Here is a 12,612-nt window from a genome sequence, read left to right on the forward strand (position 1 = left end):
CTGATGCCAGCATGATGCCAACCTGACCTCCCTGGGAAGACGACCCCACTAGTGTGTCCTGGAGCCCCGCTTCCCCAGAACTCCATCCTACTAGGGAAAGAGAGAGGCAGGCTGGGAGTATGGATCCACCTGCCAACGCCCATGTTCAGCGGGGAAGCAATTACAGAAGCCAGACCTTCCACCTTCTGCATCCCACAGTGACTCTGGGTCCATACTCCCAGAGGGATAAAGAATAGGAAAGCTATCAGGGGAGGGGATGGGATACGGAGTTCTGGTGGTGGGAATTGTGTGGAGTTGTACCCCTTTTATCTTGTCAGTGTTTCCATTTTATAAATAAGTAATTAAGAAAAAAAAGAAGTTACAAGATATTTATATCTCTCTATCTATATATCTCCATGGAATACTACTCTGCAATCCAGAAAGATAACATCGTGTCCTTTGAGACAAAATGTAGGGAACTGGAGATGACTGTGTTTAGTGTGATAAGAGATAAAAGACAACCACTGGATGGCTTCACTCATATGTGGAGCTAGAGATAGGATACACATCAACTTAAAAAACAAACAAAACCAGAAACAGGCAAACTGTTCGTAAGACTTGTGAGAGCCACAGTGGTTCTTTCTCTTTGGGAGGTTCCGGTGTGGGGATACAGAACTTGGGTGGTGTCATCTTACAATCTTACACAGTAAACAATGAAAAAGCAATAAGGTCTGGGGTGGCTGGGTGGGGAGAATACAGGTCCATGAAGGATGATAAATGACATAGTGGGTGTTGTATTGTTAAATGGGAAACTGGGGAATGTTATGCATGTACAAACTATTGTATTTACTGTTGAATGTAAAACATTAATTCCCCGATAAAGAAATAAATTATATAAAAAAACCCAATAAGGTAAACATTAGTACTTCAATGTGAAAGTATGACTCTCTCTGTAATCACATCTCCAGAGGGAACCAGCGTGCTTTGGGAATAGCTCATTTCTTTCTTCGTCTAAATAGGGCACACGCTTCTGCACCTGCGCGAACACATTCTACACTTGTTATTTCCTTGTACATTTATTTATTTATTTATTTGCCAGAGCCCTGTTCAACTCTGGATTATGGTGGTGCGGGGGATTACCTGGGACTTTAGAGCCTCAGGCATGAGAGTCTGTTTGCATAACCATTATGCTATCTACTCTCCGCCCTACATTTATTTTTTAGACTTACCTATTTTTTATATTTTTGTAGCTCAGGGACAGCCTCTGGTTCTCAGCATGGACACTCATAGAGCATGTTGCGATCATCACCACACTTACTCTTTTTTCCTCTCCTCTCTCTCTCTCTTTTTATAAAGACAGAGAACAATTAAGAAGGAAGGGGATGGTGAAAAGGGACAGAGAGACACCGGCAGCACTGTCTACTGCTCAGGAGCCTTCCACCCTGAACAAGGGGACTGGAGACTTGAACCTGGGACATTGCACACGCTGATATGTGTGCTCCACTGGGTGCACTGCTACCCAGTTTTTATTTATTTACTTTTATTTTTTTATTGGAGCAAAGCATAGCTTTGGGTTATGATGATGCTGGGGAGTTACTCATACCTTTGATGGCTCAGGTATGAAAATCTTTTTGCAGGGGGCCAGGCGGTAGCACAGCGGGTTAAATACGGGCTCAAACCGGGATCCTCAAGCCAGTCCTTACGCTTTGCACAGAGTCTCTTTTCATAACCATTATGCTATCTACCCCACGCACTTGTTAAATGTTAAAGCAAAAATGATGTCTGCAATTCCTAATTACCATAACAATATATCATGTGTATCATTACTTGTCTACCTCATTCTTTTTAATCCCTTGTTCTTTTTTTATCGGCAGGAAATAATCTATTATTATTATTATTATTTTATAAGAACACTGGTAAATTCAGCTCCGTCTTATGGTGGTGTTGGGGCTTGAACTTGGTACTTTGGAGCCTCAGGCAGGAGAGTCTGTTTGTATAACCATTATCCTATAATGGTTATTTCCACCTAGAAAATCATTTATTCTATAAATCCCCAAATCTGGGTTTTTTTTTTCAGTCTCCTGCTATCAGAAACAATATTGTAATCCAGATTCTTGTATTTGGATATTTTATTTTTTTCTCAATATGATTTTCTAGAAGTGCTGTTGTTGAATTGGAAGAGAGCAATGTTTATTGACCCGTGTGTTTATTGATTGCTGTATTTCGTCATTTTGTCTCATTGCAGATGAGCGTTCAGAGGAGGGCGAATGTAGCCCAGTGAAAGTTCAGCAGGTGTTTCAGAGGAGTTAACCCTTGGGCTGAATTGTAATAGATAATGAGTAGGAACAGCAGGTAACCAGTCTACAGGGAGGCCCGGTCAGGATGGCCTCCGTTCTCTTCAAGAGTCAGCAACGTTGGTTTATTTAATCTGTGCTAACTAGAACCCCTCTTTGCCTTTTTTCTTTTGAAAATTGTACTTAAGTGACAGTCAGCATGATTTCATAATCCATTTCCTGGTTTGGGAAAAAAAAACAAAACCCAACAATGGCTACTGGGAGTGTTCCCTCAGAGATCATAGAAACTGAGTGCAAGGCCACTCACAAAGCTTCCCCTACATGTGGGAACCTGGGTCCTGGTGCATTGTAACAGGTGTGCCACCACCATTCCCCCCACTTATTTGGTTTATTTATTTATTTAATTTATTTATTCCCTTTTTGTTGCCCTTGTTGTTTTATTGTTGTAGTTATTGTTCTTATTGATGTCGTTGTTGGACAGGACAGAAAGAAATGGAGAGAGGAGGGGAAGACAGAGAGGGGGAAAGACAGACACCTGCAGACTTGTGAAGCAACTCCCCTGCACGGGCGGGGGGGGGGGGGGGGGGGGGCTCGAACAGGGATCCTTATGTCGGTCCTTGTGCTGTGCGGGTATCCCGCTGTGCTATCGCCGGACTCCCTATTTATTTGATTTTAAGCTGAGCATTGCTCAACTTTGGCTAGTGGTGTTGCTGGGCATTGGAACCCAGGGCCTTGCAGCCTCAGGCACAGAAGTGTTTTGCAGAACCTTCATTCTGCCTGTTCCACGTTGCCCTATTTGACAGTGGAGGAGGGAGCTGGACCCAGGCTCCTACACACAACAAAAAGGCGAGCTGGGTCTGGTGCAGCCAGCTGCCAGACACTTGACAGCCGGTCACATTTTCAGGGTTTGGGGAACTGAGAAGTGAGGTCAGAGCCTGCTGTCCCAGGACCATTTTACTAAGTCTTACTAGTGAGTTCTCCTGGCAGGGAGAGTAGAGAACGGTATTGTATTCGCAAGCTCAGGAAGCCATTGGTAAGCACTGGAGGCATTTCCCTGCCATTTATCAGGAGTTAAGGGAAAAGGGGGTGGGTGGGTATCATAGTGATTCAGCAAAAGGTTTTCATGCCGAGTCTCTGAGGTCGAGGTCGCAGCTTCAGTCCTGGACACCACCATAAATCAGAGCTGAAATGTACTCTGGCAAAAAGAAAAAAAGAATCACTTGTAATTTACAAGTAAATGAAATTTACAAGTAAATGAAATTGGGGGAACTGAAGAAGGTGAGCTAGGCTGACCTTAAGGCCTCAAGTAAAAAAATGAAAAGAAACAGAGTGCAAAAGGTTACTTAAAATTCTCCAGCAAGATCCTGAGTCTGTTTTAGATACATTAACCTCTCGGGACTGAGGAGAAATGAGGCTCTGGAGAAGATTACAGACCCCCTGAAGAAGCGCCCTTAGCTGCTGATTTTGGTCCAGAAACAAGGAGAGGTGAGCTGTCAGCAGTTCCTCGAGTGCTTAGTAAGCACTTTTCCAGAGTATGCCAACATAAGGCACTTCCAGCACGGTAAGTTGAACTTAAAAATAAGAAAAAGGATTTTTTTTTTGGAAGGGTGGGAGTGCGGAGTGCGGGTGGGTGGGTGGGTGGAGGGAGGCTAGTAGTCCCAAGGAAAAGGTAGATTTTCTTTAAACAGACAGGATAACCTCTTATGTTCTTTTTATTTTTCTTTTGGGAACGGTTTTCACTGAACTAAAGGAGACAAATGTCCAGGGCTTAAAAAAAGCAAACAGACAAACAAACAAATAAAAACCAATGTATTTTATATTTACTTTCAGGAACTGACAATTGCTATTGTTGTTGATACTGTCCTCCAAATTCACAGTTTTTGCCTTAGCATAAACTGTTCATTATTCTGGAAGCCACTTCCTGAAATGCTCTAAAGTCACTATTGTTAATGGTAGCTCAGCCTGGATTTAGTTTTCAGTAGATCTTTTTTTAAAAAATATTTATTTGTTCCCTTTTTTGCCCTTGTTGTTTTGTTATTGTAGTTATTATTGTTGTTATTGATGCCGTCGTTGTTGTGGGATAGGACAGAGAGAAATGGAGTACAATCAGTACATAGTATTTTAAAATTAATTTACATTTCTAGCATTGACAGCAGAGAAAAAATAAAGTTACTGATGCACCATCTACGTATGCAAGAAAGAAAAAAAAAGACATTTTCCCTAGATTTTTTTAAAATGACTATTCTGAGTGAGGTGTGTGACTTTTGGTCTGGATTGTTAACAACTATGACTTAAATCTATTGAAAACTGGGAGTCGGGCGGTAGTGCAGTGGGTTAAGCACACGTAAAGTGCAGGATCCCGGTTCGAGCCCCCGGCTCCCCACCAGCAGGGGAGTCGCTTCACAGGCGGTGAAGCAGGTCTGCAGGTGTCTGTCTTTCTCTCCCCTTCTCTGTCTTCCCCTCTCTCTCCATTTCTCTCTGTCCTATCCAACAACGAATTGCGTCAACAAGGGCAATAATAATAACCACAACGAAGCTACAACAAGGGCAACAAAAGGGGAAAAAAAAAATGGCCTCCAGGAGCAGTGGATTCATGGTGCAGGCACCGAGCCCAGCAATAACCCTGGAGGAGGAAAAAAAAAAAAAAAAAGATGAGAACCTGAGCCTCCTTGACCTATGGCATAAGTACAAATTCCGAATACATTTTTCCTCCTGGTGAGAAGCAGTCTGCATATTCTGAGACCACACCGTCCACCACTGAGGAAGATTGGATGCAGACAGAGATCACGAGTGTTTGAAGGAAACTGCCCAGTCCCCAGGGGGAACACGGGAGGAATACCACTCGGTGAAAAGCCCACTGGCACATCTGGTTGAGAATGTCGAATGCAAAGTCGCGGCAACTACTGGGTACCTGCAAGGTGGGCAGAGCTATGAAGAACCCGACGATGATTCTTTATACTTAGGAAAAGAAGAGTATCTTCCATGCATTGGGTATTCTGACCTCGCAGAAAGCCCTGTGGCAGAAGAGAATTACAGTGGCCCCCGAGACGATCGTCTCTGGTGTGGAGGAAGACTCTGCGTATTTCGGGAACCCAGAGCTCTTTGACAAGGACAGAGCCATGGCGATTCAGAAACCGACATGTCAATGCAGGAGAAGGAGAAAAGTATAGAAGGTAAGGGAGTGACATGTGCACAGTTTGCTCAGTAACAGGTTACTTTTTGGTTGCTATGACACAGTGGGGAGAGAGAGAGGGAGAGAGTGCGAGAGAGAGAGAGAGAGAGAGAGAAATGAAGGCTACCGGGAGTCTGCAAGTAAGCTTCTTCTCTCTCGGATTTCCCTTGTGCCTCCTAACCCGGATTTATTTGGAGTTGAGGGGAAGAGAGTGCATGGTGGGTGGTGTTAGCAGAAGTGCTGGTACTGTCTGCAGTCAGCTTCCACCACAAATACAAGGAGTTGCTAATCTATTGGATAGAAACAGAGAGAAACTGAGAAATAGAGAGACAGAGACACCTGCAGCCCTACTTCACCATTCATGAGGCTTTCCCCCTGCAGGTGGGGACCAAGGGCTTGAACCCGGACACTTGCACACTGTAATGTGTGCACTTAACCAGGTGCATCACCACCTGGCCCCAGAAGTTGTTAATCTTTTCTTTTCTTTTTTTCTTAAAGATTTTAAAAAGTATTTATTTATTCCTTTTTTTGTTGCCCTTGTTGTTTTATTGTTGTAGTTATTATTGTTATTGATGTCATCGTTGTTGGATAGGACAGAGAGAAATGGAGAGAGGAGGGGAAGACAAAAAGGGGGACAGAAAGACAGACACCTGCAGACCTGCTTCACTGCCTGTGAAGCGACTCCCCTGCAGGTGGGGAGCCAGGGGCTTGAACCAGGATCCTTACGCCAGTCCTTGCACTTTGCGCCACGTGCGTTTAACCGGCTTCGTTACCGCCTGACTCCCGTGACCATGTTTATTTTTATGAGAGGAGAGAACCATTGCAGAAGATATGGCTGGGGTTTCCCTCATGTGAGGTGTTGTATCCTTTACATTGGGTTGTTCTAGCTCTCCCCCTGCCAAGAAAATTGGATCAGTCCTGCTAGTTTCGCGGCCCGCTTGGCCCCACCCCAAGGAACCCCGAGAGAGTTCCAGAGTGGCAGAGTTCGAGAGTGCTTGGCGCTGCCTCGGGGAAAGAGGCAGCAGAGTTCTGTTTGGTGATTAGTTTGGTTTAGTTTATAAATCGCTGTTCCTGAATAAAGAAATGCAGCTTCCCTGCCCAGCTGTATGTCTCTGGTCATCTCTGTTACCCGCCCGTGAAGCTAGCCCGGCCAGCTGGAGCCTCTGAATTTTAACAACAGTGAGGAATGTGTTCGACCTCCTGAGTCACTTCTACCACACACTGGAATATTTCTTGATGGAAATTTAAGATATGAGACAAGCTTCATTTGCAAAAACAGCATCTAGAAATGAATCATCATGTGGGCTGGGAAGTGACACAATGGATAAAAGGTTGGGCTCTTAAGCCGGAGACCTCGAGTTTGATTCCTGACACTACAGGTGCCAAAATGATGCTCTGCTTCTCTCCTCTTATTTTATTTTTAATTAAAGCTAGTTTTTGTTCAGACGACTTTGATTTTCAGTATCACATACTTTTAAGTGTACGGCCCACACTTCAACATCTGTATAGGGCATCTGTTTGCATATCGCCTTCTGCTCACCACCAAGTCTACTGTCAAGCCATCCCTGTGCAATTGTATCCACTACCCCCTCTTTCTCTCTCTCTTTCTTTTCTTTTTTTTTTTTTTCCCTCCAGTGTTATTGCTGGGGCTTGGTGTCTGCAGTATGAATCCACGGCTCCTGGAGGCCATTTTTTTTTCTTTTGTTGCCCTTGTTGTTTGTTGCTGTTGTTGTTATTATTGTTGTTCTTGCTGTCTGTCGTTTGATAGTACAAAGAGAAGTTGAAAGAGCAGGGGAAGACAGAGGGGGAGAGAAAGATAGACACCTGCAGACCTGCTTAACTGTCTGTGAAAGGTGAGGAGCTGGGGGCTCGAACCAGGATCGTTAAGCTGGTCCTTAAGGGGCCAGCGCCCCTGTTCTTTTTTTGTCTTTACCAGAGCCCTAGCTCTGGCTTATGGTGGCGTGGGGGTTGAACCTGGGACTTCAGAGCCTTAGGCACGAGAGCACTTTGCATAAGCATTATGCTGTCTACTCTTCCCATTTTTTAAAATTTATTTTATTTATTTATTCCCTTTTGTTGCCCTTGTTGTTTTATTGTTGTAGTTATTATTGTTGTTGTCGTTGTTGGATAGGACAGAGAGAAATGGAGACAGGAGGGGAAGACAGAGAGGAGGAGAGAAAGATAGACACCTGCAGACCTGCTTCACCGCCTGTGAAGCGACTCCCCTGGAGGTGGGGAGCCGGGGTTCGAACCGGGATCCTTAGGCCGGTCCTTGTGCTTTGCGCCACCTGCGTTTAACCCGCTGCGCTACTGCCCGACTCCCCTACTCCTCCCATTTTATCTTAATTTCCACCAGGTTATCACTGGGAGGTGGTGCAGTGATAAAGCTTTGGACTCTCAAGCATGACGTCCTGAGTTCGATCCCCGGCAGCACATGTGCCAGAGTGATGTCTGGTTCTTTCTCTCTCCTCCTTTCTCATAGATAAATAAAATGCTTTAAAAAAAAAAGACTGAAAAAGAAAAGAAAGGAAAGGAAGAGAAGGCAAGATCATAGAAAAATAGCAATAAACATATAAATATAGTCATAGAAATAATAGTTAACCCGTCTGTGACCTTGGGAGAACCACTGCAGTTTCCAGTGAAGGGAGTGGAAACACAGTTCTGGTGGTGGACTGGCAGGGAATTGTATCCCTGTTAGCTTATAATTTTGTATCAATATTAGATCAATATAAGAAATAATAAGGTGGCGCAAAGCACAAGGACCGGCATAAGGATCCCGGTTCGAGCCCCCGGCTCCCCACCTGCAGGGGAGTCGCTTCACAGGCGGTGAAGCAGGTCTGCAGGTGTCTATCTTTCTCTCCTCCTCTCTGTCTTCCCCTCCTCTCTCCATTTCTCTCTGTCCTATCCAACAACGACGACAACAACAATAATAACTACAACAATAAAACAACAAGGGCAACAAAAGGGAATAAATAAATAAAATAAATATTAAAAAAATAATAAAATAAAACAAACAAATAAAATAAAAGTTTACTGTAACGATTAGGGAGGCCAAAGTCTGAAACCAGACAGGCTCTGGTTCTCTTTGAAGACATTCCGTTCTGTCTCTGACCTTCTGATAACCTCAGTTATTCTTGAGATTTCAGACATCTTTCCCCTGTGTTTCTTCAAATCATTTCCTCCCGCTGTGCATGTCTTTGTTTTTAAATTTCCTCTATTACTAAGCATACAAGTCCTTATAGGTGAAGCTTTACCTACTGACCTCATTTTGACTTGATAAGCTCTGTAAAGATCTTGTTTATAATTAAGGCCACATTCTGAGGAGCTGAGAAAGTCAGCATATCTCCTGGAAGGAAGCTTCAGTGCTTCCTTCCCACTGTCTGTTTTTGTTTTAAAAAGTCAACCAGGAGTTGGGCAATAGCACAGCGGGTTAAGCGCATGTGGCGTGAAGTGCAAGGACTGGTGGAAGGATCCCGGTTCGAGCTGACCACCCCCCCCCCCCCGCAGGGGAGTCACTTTACAGGCGGTGAAGCAGGTCTGCAGGTGTCTATCTTTCTCCATCTTCCCCTCCTCTCTCCATTTCTCTCTGTCCTAGCCAACAACAACGATGACACAGTAACAACAACAATAACTACAACAATGAAACAAAGGCAACAAAAGGGAATAAATAAATAAATTAATATTAAAAAAAAAAGTCAGCCAGAGCAGTGATGGAAGCTTTGACTCTGAGTCTACCATTCACTGGGTGTCTTCTTCCCCACAGCAAGAAAAAAAGGTGTTTAAGGATGTCCTGTCGAGCTTGAACCTGGATGGGAGCAGAAAGCTCCTGCCGGACATGGTGCGGCAATTGTCCCAGGATGGAGGAGGGAGATGGATGCCCGTGACACCGGCAGACTTAGCCTGGAGTTTCCTGCTGCAAGTCCGAGCACTGGATGTGCCGGCAGGGATGCCGTCCTCAGACTCGGGGCTCAGGCCGAGGGCGGCGGAGCAGGGGAGCTCCTGGCTGGAGCAGAGAACTTGGGAAACGTCCCGGCGCTCACCCCCTCTGATGCCCTCTGTGCTTCTCTGCTGGGTTCCGACAGCTCTTTGCAGCGCTGGGGCATGGCAGCCATGCACCGGTGCCCACTCGCCCTTCCCCTGCTTCTGCCCGACGCAGAGAACCACAGCAGCCAGTTCATGCTGGGCGCCGGCCGCCCTGGAGCCACAGAGGCTGCTGACACTCAGAGATGCCCGTCGTCGCCTCCTTCCCTCCTTCATGCGCCTGGGCCCCTGCAGCTTCTCCAAGTCCAGGATCCTGAACACCCGGCTGCCCCGCTTCCCAGACCTTTCTCCAGTCTGCCTCCCTGCGGCCCGACAGATCTCCGACGGGCTGGTAGAGGTGGCCTGGCACTGTCCCGGGGCCGCTCCTCTGGGACAAAGCCCAAGTTTCCCCCCCAAAGCCCGTGGCCATAGCCAACCTGCGTGGCGATCTGCAGGGTTTCTGGACCCAGTCTGGTTTCTTGGTGGAAGTCTCCTCGGCAGGTGCTTTTCTTCACTGACCGTCTGGGCGAGAAGGAATGGGACTTGTTTACGTGCTTGGGAGAAGAGACCATCGGGCGATGCTGTTTTGTGCTCATCCCTCAGGCCAGGGAGAGTGAGAGACTCAGATTTTCCAGAGGATCCTGAATCTGAAGGCATCGCAACTCCTGTTTTGGGAGAAGGAGGGGGAGACCGTGCCAAACCTTCAGGGTGCCCTGCGAAATGTAATGTCTTCTTCCCTCAACTGCATGTGCTGGGAAGACATGGCCTCCTTGGCCAGGGAGCTGGGAATCCGGGTGGAGCAAGGCTCTGAGAACATTCAAGGAACCCGCGTCTCCTCTAGTGGAAACTCGGAGCCCCAGAGACACAGGCCGAGGCCCGGCAGGACTCTCACCCCACCGCAGGGTCCCGGCCTCCTCGGGAAGCTGCCTTCCCTTGCCGACCGCAGCTGGAGGCCACATCAGCCGCGAGCTTTGGAAGGGCCCCCTTGCCCACCCCCACTTTTGGCCTACGTGGTTCTGCGCTTCACCCTTTCAGAACACGAGGTTCCCGGGCCGAGGCACACGTTTTGGGATTCAGTACTTTGAGCCACAGAGATTTCACTGGAGAATGGGAACTTCCCCAGGGCGCCGTGGGGCCAGCGTGTGAACAGAACATCTGGGAGGCTACCCAGCCCCACCCCTGCGCCTGTGGGGCCCGGCCCGGAGACCCCCGACAAGGGGAAGTCTTCACAGATCGGGGACGGTGGCCTCTCGGGTCGGTCACTGGCCATCCTCGGGTCCCCGGCCAGCAGGAGAAGCCGGGAAACCACCACCAAGAGGACCCCGCACCCAGGGACCGCGGCGGATGGAGGCGGATGGACCTCACAGAGACCACCGCTCCTTCACCCGCTTCCACCCGCCTCTTCACCAGGAGGCACAAAGCAGGCCTTCAAATCGGGCTTCCCGAAGGGAGTCCTGCCCCGAGTCCAACAGCAAATAAATCTGTGCCCAGTTCTCAGGTGCAAGCCAGTCAGAACAAGTCATGGCAGCTCCGGCAGCCGCAGCCCCGTCCCTCTAATCCCCGTCCTCTCTTAACATGGGAGCAGCCGCTCAGGCCCTGCCCTCGCCAGGGACACCTCCTCCACCCAGACACCCTCAGCAGAAGTCCTGTGGACCTCAGCCCTCCCAGTCCAGTTCTTACCAACATCACCCCTCTCAGCCTCACCCCTCCCAGTCTAGACCCTCTCAGCCTCACCCCTCCAAGTGAGCCCTGTGACACATCCTCTGCCCAGGCTACTGGAGCCTCATGGTGATTCGGAGAAGAACCCAGTGCCGAGAAGAAACTGCTGTTACTGAAAGCCACAGGTGACAAGCTTCGCTAAGCCCAGCGAGATGCCCCTGACGTATCTGTAAAGACCACGCTGACCCGGCTGTACAGTCGTTTGTACGAGTAGCACTGCTCTGTCGTCATGACTCAGAGGCTAGTCCGGCACTCACTGCGTTAAAGAAAGTTTCATGCTGTTGTCTGTCTGTCTGTCTGTCTGTCTCTCTCTCTGTCTGTCTATCTATCTATCGTTCTCTGGTGAATAATTTTGTTAAGTAACTAAGTTTAGGGATAAGCATAGTAGAGTATTACTACAATCCTAGTTTGGGTGTGTAATAAGATTTTGTGAAGACACTTTTGTGATTGAATTTTAATGTATAATTTGAGCTTTTTACATCTAGATCATTTTTTGTCTTCATTTTATTTCTTTTTTTATTTTTTATTTTTACTTTTTAAAAAAATTTTTTTATTTAAGAAAGGATTAATGCACAAAAACATAAGGTAGGAGGGGTACAACTCCACACAATTCCCACCACCCAATCTCCATAACCCACCCCCTCCCATGATAGCTTTCCCATTCTCTAGCCCTCTGGGAGCATGAACCCAGGGTCGTTGAGGGTTGCAGAAGGTAGAAGGTCTGGCTTCTGTCATTGCTTCCCCGCTGAACATGGGCGTTGACTGGTCGGTCCATACTCCCAGTCTGCCTCTCTCTTTCCCTAGTAGGGTGGGTCTCTGGGGAAGCGGAGCTCCAGGACACATTGTTGGGCTCTTCAATCCAGGGAAGCCTGGCCAGCATCCTGGTGGCATCTGGAACCTGGTGACTGAAAAGAGAGTTAACATACAAAGCCAAACAATTTGTTGAGCAATCATGGATCCCAAGCTTGGAATAGTGGAGAGGAAGTGTTAGGGAGGTACTCACTGCAAACTCTAGTGTACTTCTGCTTTCAGGTATATATTCTGCAGTAGTTTATGGATACGTGTGCACATAAGCTCTCTCTCACAGAAACTGGTGTATATCTAGGTTATGGGACTTTGTTAGAAAGTGAACCACCTGAGATGAAATTAGAGTATACTATAAAAGGAAAGGTCTCACCCGAGTAATGAAGCTGAAGGGTTGTCATTCCACACGTGAAGTCTCTGGATACAGTCTGAGGTGAAGCATGTTGAGGTGGCAATCATTGCGTTGGTTAGGTTGTGATCGGCGGATGCAATATTATTTGGTTTGGATTGGGAGAGGCATACGGGAAAGTGGGCCCTATCCAAGGGTTCCAGGACTGGGGGAAGTAGGGGCTCTCTAGTGGAGATGTGAGGTTCCTGCTGTCTTAGGGTTCAAAAAGACGATCG

The 12,612-nt window shown here is 47.1% G+C and overlaps 1 protein-coding gene and 1 non-coding gene across 2 annotated transcripts; one reads left to right on the plus strand and one right to left on the minus strand.

The window, feature by feature from the left end:
• Nucleotides 1-1,226: 1,226 nt before the first annotated feature.
• On the minus strand, nucleotides 1,227-1,294 carry LOC132538850 (small nucleolar RNA SNORD95). Its single transcript, XR_009550161.1, has one exon. It is a non-coding gene; the product is annotated as a small nucleolar RNA SNORD95 (small nucleolar RNA).
• A 1,229-nt stretch (nucleotides 1,295-2,523) lies between these two features.
• Nucleotides 2,524-11,137, plus strand: CARD6 (caspase recruitment domain family member 6). The gene is given in 12 exon segments (XM_060191919.1): nucleotides 2,524-2,564; nucleotides 3,267-3,275; nucleotides 3,612-3,670; nucleotides 3,673-3,907; nucleotides 5,040-5,446; nucleotides 9,213-9,380; nucleotides 9,383-9,633; nucleotides 9,635-9,874; nucleotides 9,876-9,965; nucleotides 9,967-10,078; nucleotides 10,081-10,494; nucleotides 10,496-11,137. Coding segments are annotated over 12 exon segments (2,475 nt in total). The 3' UTR covers nucleotides 10,945-11,137.
• The last annotated feature ends 1,475 nt before the right edge of the window (nucleotides 11,138-12,612 follow it).

This window comes from Erinaceus europaeus, chromosome 5, assembly GCF_950295315.1.
Source record: "Erinaceus europaeus chromosome 5, mEriEur2.1, whole genome shotgun sequence".
NCBI lineage: Eukaryota > Metazoa > Chordata > Mammalia > Eulipotyphla > Erinaceidae > Erinaceus > Erinaceus europaeus.